This window comes from Anser brachyrhynchus (genome assembly GCF_964034855.1).
Source record: "Anser brachyrhynchus genome assembly, chromosome: 3".
Classification (NCBI taxonomy): domain Eukaryota; kingdom Metazoa; phylum Chordata; class Aves; order Anseriformes; family Anatidae; genus Anser; species Anser brachyrhynchus.
Genome location: NC_137696.1, coordinates 45,642,976 through 45,657,706, shown reverse-complemented (window position 1 = coordinate 45,657,706; position 14,731 = coordinate 45,642,976). Strand labels below are relative to the sequence as shown.

The 14,731-nt window shown below is 41.6% G+C and overlaps 1 protein-coding gene across 3 annotated transcripts in view; it reads right to left on the bottom strand.

Moving 5' to 3' along the window:
* Positions 1-14,459, bottom strand: part of ERO1B (endoplasmic reticulum oxidoreductase 1 beta) — a 32,820-nt gene extending 18,361 nt beyond the window's left edge. For 2 of the 3 annotated variants that reach the window (XM_080588316.1, XM_080588317.1), the window contains exons 1-4: positions 14,163-14,443; positions 10,091-10,210; positions 6,741-6,824; positions 5,394-5,435 (exon numbers count right to left, since the gene is read on the bottom strand). In XM_080588316.1, coding sequence (XP_080444442.1) covers positions 5,394-5,435; positions 6,741-6,824; positions 10,091-10,210; positions 14,163-14,246 — 330 coding nt within the window. In that variant the 5' untranslated portion in view covers positions 14,247-14,443. Of the gene's footprint in view, positions 1-5,393; positions 5,436-6,740; positions 6,825-10,090; positions 10,211-14,162 lie in introns of all 3 variants that reach the window. The other variant, XM_080588318.1, reaches the window with a different exon arrangement.
* Positions 14,460-14,731: the final 272 nt, after the last annotated feature.

Below are 14,731 nucleotides of genomic sequence, written 5' to 3'. Positions count from 1 at the left end.
ATGAGTAAATGTGTAGACTGGAGCCAAGCAACATGCAAGTAAGACTGCCAACAGAGGTAAGATCATTGATACGTGGATATGCAGCAGCTCAAGGATTTAAGAACAAAAGCTCTTGAATCACTTGAAAAGGTATGAAATCATTATTGAAAATGTGAGAATATTACAACTGAGCACCCCACACCAAGAAGGAAGGGAGGTTAGCACTTGCCCACCTGACAGCTACCAGGCAAGCAAAACTTATTAGATACCTCATCACACCAATATTAATGCTTAGCCTAAAAGCTTGCTAGTCCAAGCTATCCAATGTGCACATTAGCCAGTTACTTTCATGTCATCTATACAGCTTGCAGTCTCTTGGCACACTCCAGAAGTCACCTACAACCACCACGGGAAGAAGGATTATAAAAAATCTTGCATGTGATGCCCTGTATTATCCACTAACAACAGAAGGCTTACTTTGAGGAAGGAGATGAAAGCCTACTGACAACAACATTCATTTTAGAGAGTGTTTTTACAGGTTTCATATTAGCTCTTGCATCAAGCAACCACATGTTCCAACAGAGCAAAACAAACCTGTGCTTTTGTGGTAGGACAGATGAGTAACAGGCCCTTCCACTCACTTGTAAATATGGAAGATGAGTCGAAGTACACACACAGAAACATGAACGATGTTATGAAAACTTGTTGCGATGAAATTCAGAGGAATGTGGTGGGTTGACACTGGCCAGCAATTAAGCATCCACTGGTCACTTGCTCACTGCCCCTCTCAGCCCCCCCGCCAAGATGGGGGAAGAAAGAGTTGGATGAGCAAAAATGAGGACTAGTGGCTTGAGATAAAGGCGGATTACAAAGTGATAGAGCGGAAAACAAACAAATACAAAGTCATGCAAACGCAATCACTTGCCAACTCCAAGAAACAGACTGAAGTCCAGTTGGAAAGAAGCAGGTCCTTTGGACAGCCTACCTGCCTACGCCAACTAGGTTATGCTGAGCATGTTGTTGTATCTCTTCGGTTAGTTCAGGTCAGCTATCCCAGCTGCATCCCCTCCCAGCCTCTTGGCCACCCCATACCTGTTCTCTTGGGGGCCAGAGAGAAGAGCAGAGAGATCAACAGGGAAGATCTCGATGGCCTGCAAGCACTGTTCAGCAATAGCTAAAAAGTGCTTTGTTATCAACACAGCTTTAGTCATGAATCCAAAATACAGCACCATATGTGACTGCTATGAAATAAGCTACAAACAGCAAAACCTACTGAATACCAAAGGAGTGAAAGAGATTAAGAAGACATTGTTAGGGGACTTGCCTGCAACAAATATTTACCCTAGACAGAGCTTCTTGCTCAATTTTCTAGAAATTGCTAGGTGTGAGGCTCATTCTTTCACACCAATGGTTATTAAATGGAAAAATGTGAACAGAGATGCACCTGACCTAGAATGAATGAAACAGATACTGCTGATGAAATAACATACTGAGATGAACATTCAAGACTAAAGTGTTTCCAGGCTTCACTATTTTCCAGTGTTTAACAGCAGCTATGCAACCTCCTTTGCTCTTAGACCAAAGACCTGCTGCTGGCCAGAGCCGACCTAATGAGTGACACTGGTTGGGCCCCTCTGAGTGCAGATTTAAGGGCAAAAACAACTGCTTTGCAACAGCAGCTGGGAGAGTGAGGAGCAATACACAGCCCTGCAGACCCCCAGGTCAGTGCAGCAGGAGGTGCTCCAGGCAGGCAGCAGCAGTTCCCCTGCGGCCTGTGGAGAGGCCCCTGGTGGAGCAGGCTGTCCCCCTGCAGCCCATGGGTCCCACACGGAGCAGATCTCCACGCTGCAGCCCGTGGAGGAGCCCCCGGTGGAGCAGGTGGATGTGGCCTGGAGGAGGCTGCGGCCCATGGAGAGCCCCCGCAGGAGCAGGCCCCGGAGCAGCAGGAGGAGCTGCAGCCCGTGGAGAGGAGCCTGTGGCAGAGCAGCTCACGCCTGAAGAACTGCACCCTGTGGCACGGACTCGTGCTAGAGTGGTTTTTGAAGAACTGCAGCTAACAGGAAGCCCACATACGATCAGCTCAGGAAGGAGGGCATCCCATGGAAGGGATCCCATGCTGGAGTGGGGGCAGAGAGTGAGGAGGAAGAAGCAGCAACAACGAAGTGTTATGGATTGTCTGCAACCCCCACTCCCCCGTGCAGCTCAGAGGGAGGAACAAAACATTTTTAGTTTACTTTTAGTTCTCCCTCATCTGTTATCAATTGGCAATAAACTAATCTTTCCAAAGTTGAGCCTGTTTTGCCCAAAATGGTAATTCTCATGGGATTTCCCTACCCTTATCAAGAAAAAATAAAAAGACTGGTTGAGATAGTTTCTTGCCCTGTCCTCTGAGGACCAGGAACACAACAGTGGTATGCTGGTGCTTAGCTACCTCCTGGTGTTACGCCACCAGCCTATTACCCAAAAATGTTTTCACTACTCAACTGAAGTAGAACTATAGAAAGTAAAACTACTTTGTGACTTTCCAGCACCATCTGAAGAAGCTTACATTGGTGCCAAGAATTTAAAAAGAGATCCTCTGTTGCTAACTGCACTTCTGTGAAGATGCTGTAGAAGCGTAACGCTGGTCTTTGTGCCTAGATGATCTTCCAAATGCAGAACTGTTCTCCCCGCAGTAATTAAGAAACCACAAAATAAAAAACAGAAGAATAACAAAAAAACCAGACCAACCAACAACAAGAAACCCTTGGCAAAAAAAAAAAGCCTTCTGCCTAGAACAAGGCAAAAGCCACAGAAGTGTGAAATACAGCTACAAGTTTAGCAGCTCCTCTACATTAGGAGAGATGCACAATAGGAAACTGTGCAGAAGCCCAGCACTTAAGTCACAGAAGACTTCTCCACAGAATTCTACCCTGAGTTTATGTACCCCAGAGTGTAACTTGCATTATTTAAAGATGTCTTCAGATGTTTTCACCTTTCTAAGTCAGACATGATCAGGACAAAAGAGAAGAATTGGTTTTCCTCTGGGGACATACTTTTCCACTTTCTTTAAAACAGTGTTTTAAGGATAATCCACAAGATACCGGACTTTCTCAAAAGGACCAAGCACATGCACAGTATTTGCATAGTCCTTGAAACAAAATATCCGTACCAAGATGAGTTTGATGCTTCCTTAAAAAGGGATATTAAAGGAGATTCTAAAGGAGATTCCCCATTTTTAACTGGCTTCAAAAAATTTTAACTTAACCACAAGATGTATGGAAATGGCGTAATATTTCTGTCAGTCCCAATGACATCTTTCCTGCAGACAAGAAGCAGATATAAACTCCTTGGTTCTACAACTGATTAAAGTGGCAGAATTGCTGTACTTCCAGTACTGTAGCTGCTTGCAACAACCTGCAAGGCAATTCAAAGGAAACAACTGTACCACATATACAAGCAAATGATAGCTCCCTGAAGAAGTTTTCACTCTTCCTTTATTGTAGGGAAAAAAGTGGCTGATATTTCCCTTTTTAAGTCCAACTCAACATCATTATGTTAAGTAGCATCTTAAGAACACCATTCTCTTCAGTTATTAATTAACATCTTCATTATGGCTCTCAGGATTAATCAGAAGGCTCAAACACCTACTTAAAGGGTCTTTAAAGACTAAGTTTTAGAAGAGATGAAGTTAGAATGCCTGTAAGAGTCATAATGGTATTTCAGTAGTCAGTTTCTTTACTTGGAAGAAAAGAAACTTTACTTTCTTACATTTGGAAAAGAACAGTCAATGAAAAAAAACTCACAAAAGACTTGCCAGCTAAAACTCGAGATCTGTACAGAGAAAGTGCTGAAGTTTTCCCCGAACAACTACTGTGTACGCTGAAACACATTCAGTCATGTCCCTGAGACAGAAGTTTTTCTCTGACCACCGGAAGCCTTTAAGCGAAGGGGCACACTTCAGAGTGAGCTTGCCACTACATACATGTAAACAGGAAATGAGACTTCCTCTTGAGCTAAAGCTTGGACAGACTTGTTGCAATGTTCAAGACAGGACAAATTACTCCGTGATAGCTCTCAGCTACCTTCGGTGATCTTTTGTTGGATATAATTTAAACCTAATACCAACAGTCATTTATGATACAGTAAGTTACACTGAGGTGAAATATGCAGTAACTATGGCTGTCCAGTGAGGTGGAAAGTGCTGGGAAGGATGGAGATAGAGTTAAGCAAGAAACACAGTGAAGTTTTAGTTCTTGCCTTACTGTAATTGCTGCTCTGCAACGACTTTTCAGCTTCTCACACTGCCCTGCCAGCAAGGAGGCTGCAGGTGCATGAGGAGCTGGGAGGAGACAGAACCAGGACAGCTGACCCAAACCAGACAAAGGGATGTCCCATAGCATGGTGTCATGCTGAGCAATTAATATGGGGTGGCAGGGACCGCTGCTTGGGAACAGGCTGGGCATCAGTCAGGAGGTGGCAAGCAATCATGTTGCACATCGCTTGCTTTGTACATTATTATCGTCATCATCCTCTTCCTTTTCTGTCCTATTAAAGTGTCTCATCTCAACCCTCGAGGTTTTACTTTTTTCTCCCCTCCCGATTCTCTCCCCATCCCATCAGAGGTCAGTGGGGTGAGGCAACAGCTGTGTGGTGCTTAGCTGTCAGCCAGGTTAAACCACACCAGGCATTCATTTTTAAGATTTCACATTTGGGCCCCATGGGTACTATTATCCAATCAACTGCTAAAACCTTTATTCTTGGCACTGTGTTTAGGATTTGGGAATGGGAGGTTTGTCTTTTTGCTCTGACCTCTTTTCTAGGCATATATATAATCTCCTTTACTTTCTTGGCTGTGCTAAGATCACTTGATGATCTAAGAAGGTTGGCTTGGACAAAAGCAAGCGAAAACCAACAGCACAGACTACTTAAGCTTGCACAGATGACTTAAGCCTACATCAATTTAAGGCTAATGAGCTGTTCAAGATTAGATGCATCAAAACTACATATAAATGTTCACCTTGTTTGGATTATTACAGGTTGTGTTTATATACAATTCTTACAAAAAAACTGCACTGCTATTCATCCCAGCCTATAGCTTCATAGAAGGTGGCCTATACTCAGTAAGGAACAAAGAATTTTACATCAGGCATTTGGTGGCCATGTGTTGCTGTCCCTCCTGGTTATTCACTGATTCCATCTGTACCAAGTCTCATGCTGTTAAGACTCAGAATGGTGCAATGGTACCAGCAACATCAGGAACACTGTTACTCACACAACAGAAAATGCAAAGCCGCATACAGGAACTGGTCAGTTACATTAACAATTGCATCACTATGCCAAGACTGAAGATTTGCAATAAAAAGCCACACATCTACTGTAATGTTAAGATTACAACAAATGAGATAGAACTTAGAAAATAAATGACTACTTACTTTATTAGAGCTCCCAGCTTTAATTCCGACAGGTATTTTGCTCTAAAAGCAAAAATAATTCAGTTTTTATACTGCTCCTAGAAACAATTATGCTTGATGTAGAAATATTTAATTCCTAGATTTACAGGAGGCCAAACCACACTTGTTTTACATAGTTAGCTTGTTCCTTTCCTTCCTTGGATTTATTCAAAACAGTGCTACATCTTTGACAGACTTAGAATTATTTATATTAGTGGTAAAATGATTAAGACCTTAGACTACTTTGATTATATTTCTTCTTTCGAAATAGTTGTCACCCTTTTACTTAAATTTAACTAGATTCATTAGTAAAAATTCTAAACTAATATGAATTTTGTTAGCTGATGACTGATTAGAAGTATAGATCAGCCTTATAACTGAACTTTGATATAGTTAAAGAATCAGTATATTCTTCAGAATAGTTAAAAGCCTGCCAAAAACAATTTGCCATTTCTCAAAAGCCAAGGGAAGACTACCTTTTCTCTGAATATGCAGGCTTTCCAAACAGGCTAAGAACCAATCTCCCATGCCTTCTGAAAACCCAAGCCGTACATTATATACCTGCCCCGATCAGTTACTTGGGTGACAACAAAGTGCCAGTTACTGTAAGCTCTAGTGTCTGACATGAAGTGTTATAAAAGTGACACTAAACATTGGAAGTGTCTTGCAGTTTACGAAATCAGGCGTTTTTTCAAACTATTGTTTTTCATCACTACTTGTTGAATCCTTGTTGAATGTGTTAAGTCACTGCACAGAAGACTTAGTAAATCCAAGGAAACAAAGACCTAGACTCAATGCTACAAATACACTGTTGGGACTTAGTATACATGAGAACCTTAATCACACCTACCCCCAGTCTCTAAATATTAGAAAATGAGATGAGAATGACTACCTCTAGGAATCATTTTCTCCCCCACAGGTAAGTTCCCTATTTTACAGCTGTGTTTATTTTGAAAGAATGAATGTATCAGTGTCAGAGATTTTGACTAAGATAGTCTTGATTTTATAAGAGAGCTGAATCAAGCTACACATGGATGGGAATACATAGCTATAATTGCTGACATTCTAATAATTATTATAGCACTTCACTTACATTCTGTGCTACCATTTCCTTGAGGACATTATACAGCCTGGCTGGAAAAGAGATTTATTCTAAATGAGAGGAAATAACAGAACTATGTCTACTTACCATTGGAACTATGAAGTATGTATGTTTTTACATAGGTTTTAAGTTTACTATAGCAGAAAAGTACAGCATACAGTATTACTCACTGAAAATAAGCAAACTGCTTAGTCAAATGTCCCTTTTCTATGTTATTTGATCCATACCTCAGGACAAGGCTCTACATGACAATCTTTGATAGAACAATGGCCATCGTCAGCCCAGAATGGACACGGTCTCTTCAGATTGACCTAAACACACAAAAACCAAAGGATACAATCAATATGATTTACGGCAACTTTTAAAACAGAGAGCTCCCAGTATCAAGTCCTTTCAAATTAAAGAACGATACAAAGAAAAGGGTTAAATTTAGTACTGACATACATACATTGAACTACTCTCCCTCAGAATACAGAAGCTGAAGCTTGGCGCATTGGAGTTGTTAATAATGGTCTGCAAATGGACACACACACAGAATATTAAAGCCCAAATTAAATCTGTCACTGTTAATGTAACTTAAAAGCAGTAAATAAACTGCTAAAAAGGCAAATCAGACACAGCTATAAAATGGCTGTACTTAATTAGTTGTATTTGTACTAAACTGATCAAGGAAATATATTTCATGGAAGACAGGAACTAGTACAGAAGTTTATAGTTCAAATTAAATGCTTGAAGGATTTCAGATTCCAAGCAGTAAAAATGGACAAATCATTACTACACTTCATTGCTCTAGTCAAGGAATAATGGGTATCAAAATAGTAATGGATTTAAATTAAAGAGTTGATGTTGTACAAGTATAAATAACAAAGAGAAACCACTTCAGAAACATTACCAGCAAATCCTGTCATGCTTTCTTGTCAATGATCCTATTTGTCATCAAATGGCAGAACAACACTATATATACTAGTATCTACTACATAGCAAGAGACTCAAACACTTTGCGATTACATTTCATGTGGATTGTCAATATGAAAGTCAGTTTAAAAAAGTTTTGCATTAGCCATATATACACACACACATACACGTGATAACACACACTTGGACCTCATCGTTCCTACACTGAAGACTACAGACTGAACGTTTTCTTGCATGATCAACCAGAAACACTGTGGAAATACACCATCTTTGAAACCTAAAATTACAAGTAAAATACAAAACATTTACTCTCAGCAGTTATCACTATTTTTGGACAAAAATACAGAAACAGTTTTACAACTTTCAAAGTAAAAAAAAGCTATTGTTTCTCAGTTTTCCTTTAGCAAAGCCTATACTAGTTTCCTTCAGTTTATAAATATTATTCAAAGATATTAAACTGAAGTCACTACTTAACCTCAAATCATTTAAGTAAGTTATTTGATATATTACTTTATATTTGAAACTCTTCTTGCAGATATTTAAGTCTGCAGTTGCACACAGCAAGAGTTCAAATAAAACGCACTGTAAAATTAAGCCTAATACTCCAAGGACGGCATCAAGTCCTTGAACAATTTCAACACAAACTTAAGAACTAAAAACACGCTCAGAAATATTATTTAGGTCTACACATCTTAAGCCAGAAAACTAATCCATATGCTAGCTCATGGGAAAAGACACATACAAGCTGTACAACAAATGGAGTCGTACGCTGTAACACAATTCCTGTTGTAACTCATCACTACCACCACAGTAAGAGCTGCTACACAAAACATGCCCTCCCACCGATTTCTACCAAAAAAGCACACCGAAACCAGCTAATATTGTTAGGATACAACCTTCTTCAAAGTAAACCCTAACATACTTATGCAGTCATGAAGGCCAGCATGCAGTCCACCCATTGCTACACAGTATTTAGTAATTCTAGAAAAGAATTGGTCAGAAAATCAAGCTGAATAAATAATTTGGGAAGTTTTTCATCCTTTCCCTTCTGAATAAGCAGCAGTTTTTTTCTCCCCGCTCAGAATCAAGGAAGTGCTATGGAGTCAGTGCATAATTGGTATTGATTAAAGTACAAGGACTGTACAACCTCAGTTGGGCTCACAAGTGTGTTTTGTGTGTGAGCACAGATATTGCTTAGTTACTTGGACCTTGCATCTTCCTATCTGTTAGTAATATCAGTAATGCAAAAAAGCTTCAACTCCTGACTATTGCCCAGCTCTGTGTGTTAACACACCGCATTTTGCTGTCTCAATTCTCTACCCACTGGAAGAATATACCTATCCACTGAGGGTGAATCAATAATACAGATAGATTCCAACATGATTTGAAGTATTGGTTTGGCGTCTGTCATGCAGGAAAATTGTAAGCATTAACTACTGTTTGTACACTCAAGCATACACTCATTTTGATGAAATCAAAACTGCATGAAAGATGAGGTAGGATTATAACAAACCGTGATTCACAGACTGCTATTGAAATTAAGATAAAACCTGAATTTGCAGGACAAAATTACTGTTGTATAGTTTGTACAAAACCTTGTATACATGCTAGCCCTCTCTTTGAGTTCAATCTTCCTGTTGCCTCTAGAGAAACTAATTAACAGAACCAAGTAATATTTTCCCTCAGGTTGCATATACCTTACTTCTCCTGAAAACTCAAGTTAGAACTGCATCATGTAGCAGGAGGAAATTCAGGATGAAGTTACACATTATTGCTCGCTCAGACTACAAAGGGAAGACACTAGTGCTTCTCCTTTCTCACATTTATAACCCCGTCTTACATTAACTTAATACTTGTCTGATCCCAGACCAAGTAAATAAGTTGCTACATCCTGAAAAAAAACCCAAAAAATCCTGAAAAATCTACCAGGTTAAATGGAAGCGCTGGCATAACACGCAGTCAGACAAGGCCAAGATATAAAAGCAAAGAAGAAACAGGGATGGCCTGCTCTGAAGAGGAACCTCTTTTTTTTTTTTCTCTCCAGTGTCAGGTAACCATCTGATGAGCTCAGACAAAACGTAACTTCATTTTCAAGCTAAACATATCTGAAAATAAACATATCTGAAAATAAAAGTCTTATTTTGCTCAGAGTCTAACAGAGAGAAAACAATTGTTGAAAGACTTAAGTGGTATCACAGACCAATTGAAAATTTGTTCCTATTTTTCGAAGAAATAAAAGCTCTCTAGATAGCAAACAGTAACATCAGAACTAAGCTGATAAGAAAAGGAAATCATTGTAATATTTCAATTTCAAATTATACCAGTTACTTGGAAGACAAGTGCTGCATGCTGTCAGAAAGTTGCTAATATACAACCCTTTCCCAGATGTAGGTGTCTGAAGACATTGCCTTGAAAATTACCACTTATATGTTGAATGAAAACAGTAAATTTGCTGTCACTGACTCCAGGATTAACAGACCAAACACAAGACCTCTTACCAGTATAACTTCCAGGGACTGAAAACCTGCTATAACCAAACAAAAGAACTGTACATTTCTAAAAGACAATTTAATGCAGCCAAGTCGGTTGGTTTTCTCAGTAACCCTCCCTGTATTTTATGGATTTCATTTAAATTATTCAGGGAAAAAGTCACTAATTGTACCTTGTAATATCTGAAGTAATCACGTTCTTGCAGTTTCTGTATTTTGGGGAAGATCTTGAACGTATTGAAGTCATCGATGCTTTCTATGTCACATAAGCAATCATCTAGGACTCCTGTGAGCTATAAAAAAAATACATTGGATTGATTTTTAATCAAGAAATGCAGCATTAACTGTGGAAAAATCCTCTAAAAAGATGACAGTCAAAAGAAATAGTAGCAAAATGAAATTCCGCAGCAAATAATTTATTTCTCATTATGTAACATACTTTACACACCCAAAATTGGAAAATAACCGACCTTTGCACTTTTTAGCTTAAATCCACCTTCAAACACAATGCTGAATCAATGTTGGACTACCATTTTGAGCCCTGAAATTTGTTTTGACGGATTCAACGTATAGAACATTCTACAGAACGAGCAGCAAGATTTTCCAAACTACAAATACGCGTTATCTTAGCACAGAATTGCATACCAAGTATTCAACTAACGAGCATGCAATAGAAGGATTCCCCCAAAAACACAACTATGCACTGTTATCCTATCTTTTTCATTTCTTTTTAAAAGTACAAAAAATTCCAGATAGTTTCTTTAGCAGTATGGGAGAAAGGGGCATAGGTACTTTTGTGCCCAAGAAGTTAGTAACTTCACAGTTAAATTCTGCAAACAAATACAGATGTCTGCACCTGGTTTTGCTAATACTACAAGGCTGTAAACCTATCATGAAATTAAGTCGGAACTTCCCAGGCTCCATCACTCCTGTGCCAGGACCACAAGCTTGCTGGCACTGAACTAGCCCAGGACTGCCCCTGCAAAAAAGCGTGCACAAGTGCCGAGGAAGCCCAAGTGCTGCCAGCACAGGAGAGGAAGTAGCACTGTGCAAGCAGCAAAGAGAGGCCCCAACAACTGAGCAGATTAAGCTACGGCAAGAGTTTTGCTAAGAACCTCACAGTGCCTTAATGAAAGATAGGAACAGTAAAAACATGATTCTATGAACATTTGTGACATAAATTTAATGAAATCTCAACTACTCCTCAGCTTCTTCACCAAATAGAAGCACCTTTGAAAGGCCTTTCAAAGGTACATTTGAAGGCTTTGGTCCATATCTAAATGAATGGAATCAAGCACTGCTGCTAACTACTACTATTCTTCAGCCAGATGTGAAATTTGTCAGCATAACCGATGGCCTAGAAAGCAAATAAAATAGGAAAGCCTGCATATTTTGTATCTTGGGTAGGCTTAGAACTTCTCACTACTAAAAGGTTGTGTGCAAAAGGAGAAGAAAAACATTGTGTTTTTTTCTCCATAGATTTCACAGCTAGATGAGATGAGGTTATGAAATCGTCTCATCTGTTTTATGCATGATAAATCACTCCACTACTTTACAGCAAAGATACCATTATATAACCAAGCTTGATATAAAAAAAAAGTCACCAGAAACCACACTGTAGACTTCTGCTCTTACGAAGCAGAAAGGAGGCCCAGGAAGTGGATTCCCCACCACCCCAAGAGAATACAGCGAGGTTATGGCAATAAAACATTTTAGTAGGAAATTCCCCTTCTATAGATCTTACTTTCCCTGATACACTAAATAGGCTGTCACAATTCTGCAGAGTAGTTACAGTAGTGAAGTAAAACTCATTTAAGGGAAACAACTTCACCCCAAGTCTTCCATGCTGTTACGCTTGCTTTTGTTAATGTTATTTAACTTCAAACCTGCGCAAACAGCTCTGGAAGACTGTATTCATTAACAGGCTTTTAAAAAGCCTAAAGACCTCACAACCCACACGACTGCCAACTTCTACGTGAGAATACAGAGGTTATTGATATTTACAGAAGTAAAACATCCATGCATTTTAATTTATAATGATTTCATTGCAAAACTCAACTTTTCTTATCAATCACACATGCATAAAGTAATTTGGCCATCTTTACAGGTAACACCTTACCACTAACAAACGGCAGTACATTCTGCTAAAATATAAAAAGGCAAAAAAAAAGGTAACTCAACATTTTGCTCAAATATTCAGCTATATTAACAGGATAACTACCTGAAGAATAACAACACATTAAGATGAAAGCAGAGTGAGGAGGAGCTGAGAAATTTTCTTTGGACTTAAAGATGAGGAGTAGGAAATAATTCTGATGCTCGCCTCCCACTGCTTATAAAAATATTTAGACCATCCTTGCAAAACCAAAAATGCTCTAGGGGAAAATGTTCCCAATCAACACGCTGTACTTACATGCAGTATCAAATACCCACGGAAAATAAAGCTGCAGTCCTTTATTTAACTAAGTGAACTAACTGAAGTTACACCTTCGCCAGATGTCTCTGACAACACATTGATTCTAAGAACACCTTTCAAAACGCAGTGCGTTTTACTCAGAAGAATAAAAAGCGCCGAGAATAATCCACCCCCCAAACTAGAAGAGGGCTCAAATTTTTAAGAGAAAAACTAATGCAGAGTAGCAAGAACAAGCAAGCGAAACTCTATTTCCTTGTCATAAGCTTTACAAACCGGAGCAGTTGGCTCCCTGAATACATAAAATTGGAAAAAAAAAAAAAAAAAAAAAAAGCAATGTTTCCTTGGAAGGCATGTTCTAAAATTAAACTATGCTGTATACGTACCAAAATACAATTTATAAAGTCATTTGACAGCACATATGAAAAGCCAATACTGCACAGGAGCGGAGTCAGCTCATGGCACGCTAACTCCAGCCGCCCTTGTCATTAGTGCCGGTGAAGTCTTCAGTGCTCCGACCTGCTTAATGACAGATCACTAAGAAAATGCACAAAACTGCTTTGTTTGTCAGCACCTGGATCTGCCAGTGAATTTTCAGTGCGAAGGCATGAAAATAAGAACAACATATTGCACAGTTAACACTACCTATTGCACGACCTACTTTGCTATTCACACAACTCATTTTTTGCCCTTTTAAACTGAGCTGCACTAGTTAACTTAAACCACAAGTACACAGTCAAACTGTACTGGAAGTTAGCACAACTTGTCTTACCGTGGCCAAGTATCAGGCTTCCTTTTAATCTATCAATTACTTTGAACTTTACGATAAACTCTAGAAGCATTAGCCTAACATAAGTGTGATCAAAGTCAGACACAGACTAGTTTCTATTCCTTGTTTCTAATATGCTTATCAAAGTATTTCCACATATTAAAATTAGTTTAGTTTTTGTACAACTATCAGCTGTACTGGAGATGGCAAACTTCTCCAAGATAAATTGAGCTTTCACACAAAAAGGTCAGTGTTTAACCTGCATCAATGAAACACCAGCCAAGTGTACTCAGCACTTCAACGTTATCAGAAGCCTGAACAAGTGCATATACTAACAAGCAGCATATTTACACAAACAACCTTATTAGTGCTATCAGGTTGCTGCACTTTAATTGCTTCAACAATTAGAAGACCACCTGGGACACCGCTTTGTCCCTTACTGCTTTACCCTGCCGTGGCTGCAGAACAAGAGCAAAACTACAGGTAATACAACTCCAAGGACTAATGGGCAGCTTATCTTTCCTCGGCGCAAGTCGAACTGTAGCTGTTTAAACTCTCAGTACAATGTAATAACAGTCCTACGAAATAGCCGTCTCTCTGCCAAGCGCCGTGAGAAAGCCACGACACTTTAATACCTGCGTTAAGGGCTCCAATTAAGTTAGCGCTTTGTTTCGCTAGGACAGCTGTTAGGTAAGGGATTTTTTTAAGCCTCAGACAACTTCAAGTTACAACCCAAAAACGTGCAGCAAGGTTTCTGAGCTAGGCTACTCGCCGCCTTAGGCGGTCAGCCACACAGCAGCAGATGAAGCCCAGAAGACGCAGTAAGCACAGCCGAGGACCCCAGAAGCGCTCTGCTCCACGTGCTCGTTCCTCAGAGCGTTTTCGTGCGGGCTCGCCGCGACGCCCGGGGCCGAGCCGCAACCCTCCCCTCCCCGACACGGGGCTGCCCTGCCCCGCCGGCTCCCTCGGGACGGCGCTGCCCGGAGGCCGAGGGCCGAAGCCGTGACGGAGCCCCTCCCGCCGGCCCCCCCCGGCCGCCCGCTCCCCCCGCCGCGGCTCCCACCTGGGCCTCCGCCGTGAGGACGCAGCCGAGCGCCGCCAGCAGCCGCAGCGCCGCCCCGCTCCGGCCGGCCCCGCCGCCGCTCATGCTGCTCCCGCCGCTCCGCTCCGCCCGGCCGCGGCCACACGAAGCGGGCGAGGCTCGGCAAAGCGGCGGCGGCGGCGTCTCCCCCTGCCCGCCGCGCCCGCAGCCGGAGCCGTCGGGCGGGGGCGCCGCGCTCGCCTCGCCTCACCCCGCCTCAGCCCCAGCGCGCACCGTCCCCTCGCGCAGCAACCGCCGCCCGCGCGGCCGCCCGGCTGCCAGCCCGCCGCGCAGCGTGCCGGGACATGTAGGCTGCGCGCGCGCGACGCCCTCCTCCGGCTACTCCTCCTCCTGGCACTGCTCCTGCTCCTGCTCCTGCTCCTGCTCCTCCTCCCGCCGCCGTCCAATGGGAGCGGACCACGCGCGCCTCCAAAACAAGCGGCGGGCGGGCGGGCGGCGGCTGCAGCGTGTATGAGGGGGCGCGGGCGGCGGTTGGCGGCCGTTAGCCGCCGACCGGCCGCTGCGTGGCAGGAGCCAGCGGCACGACCAAG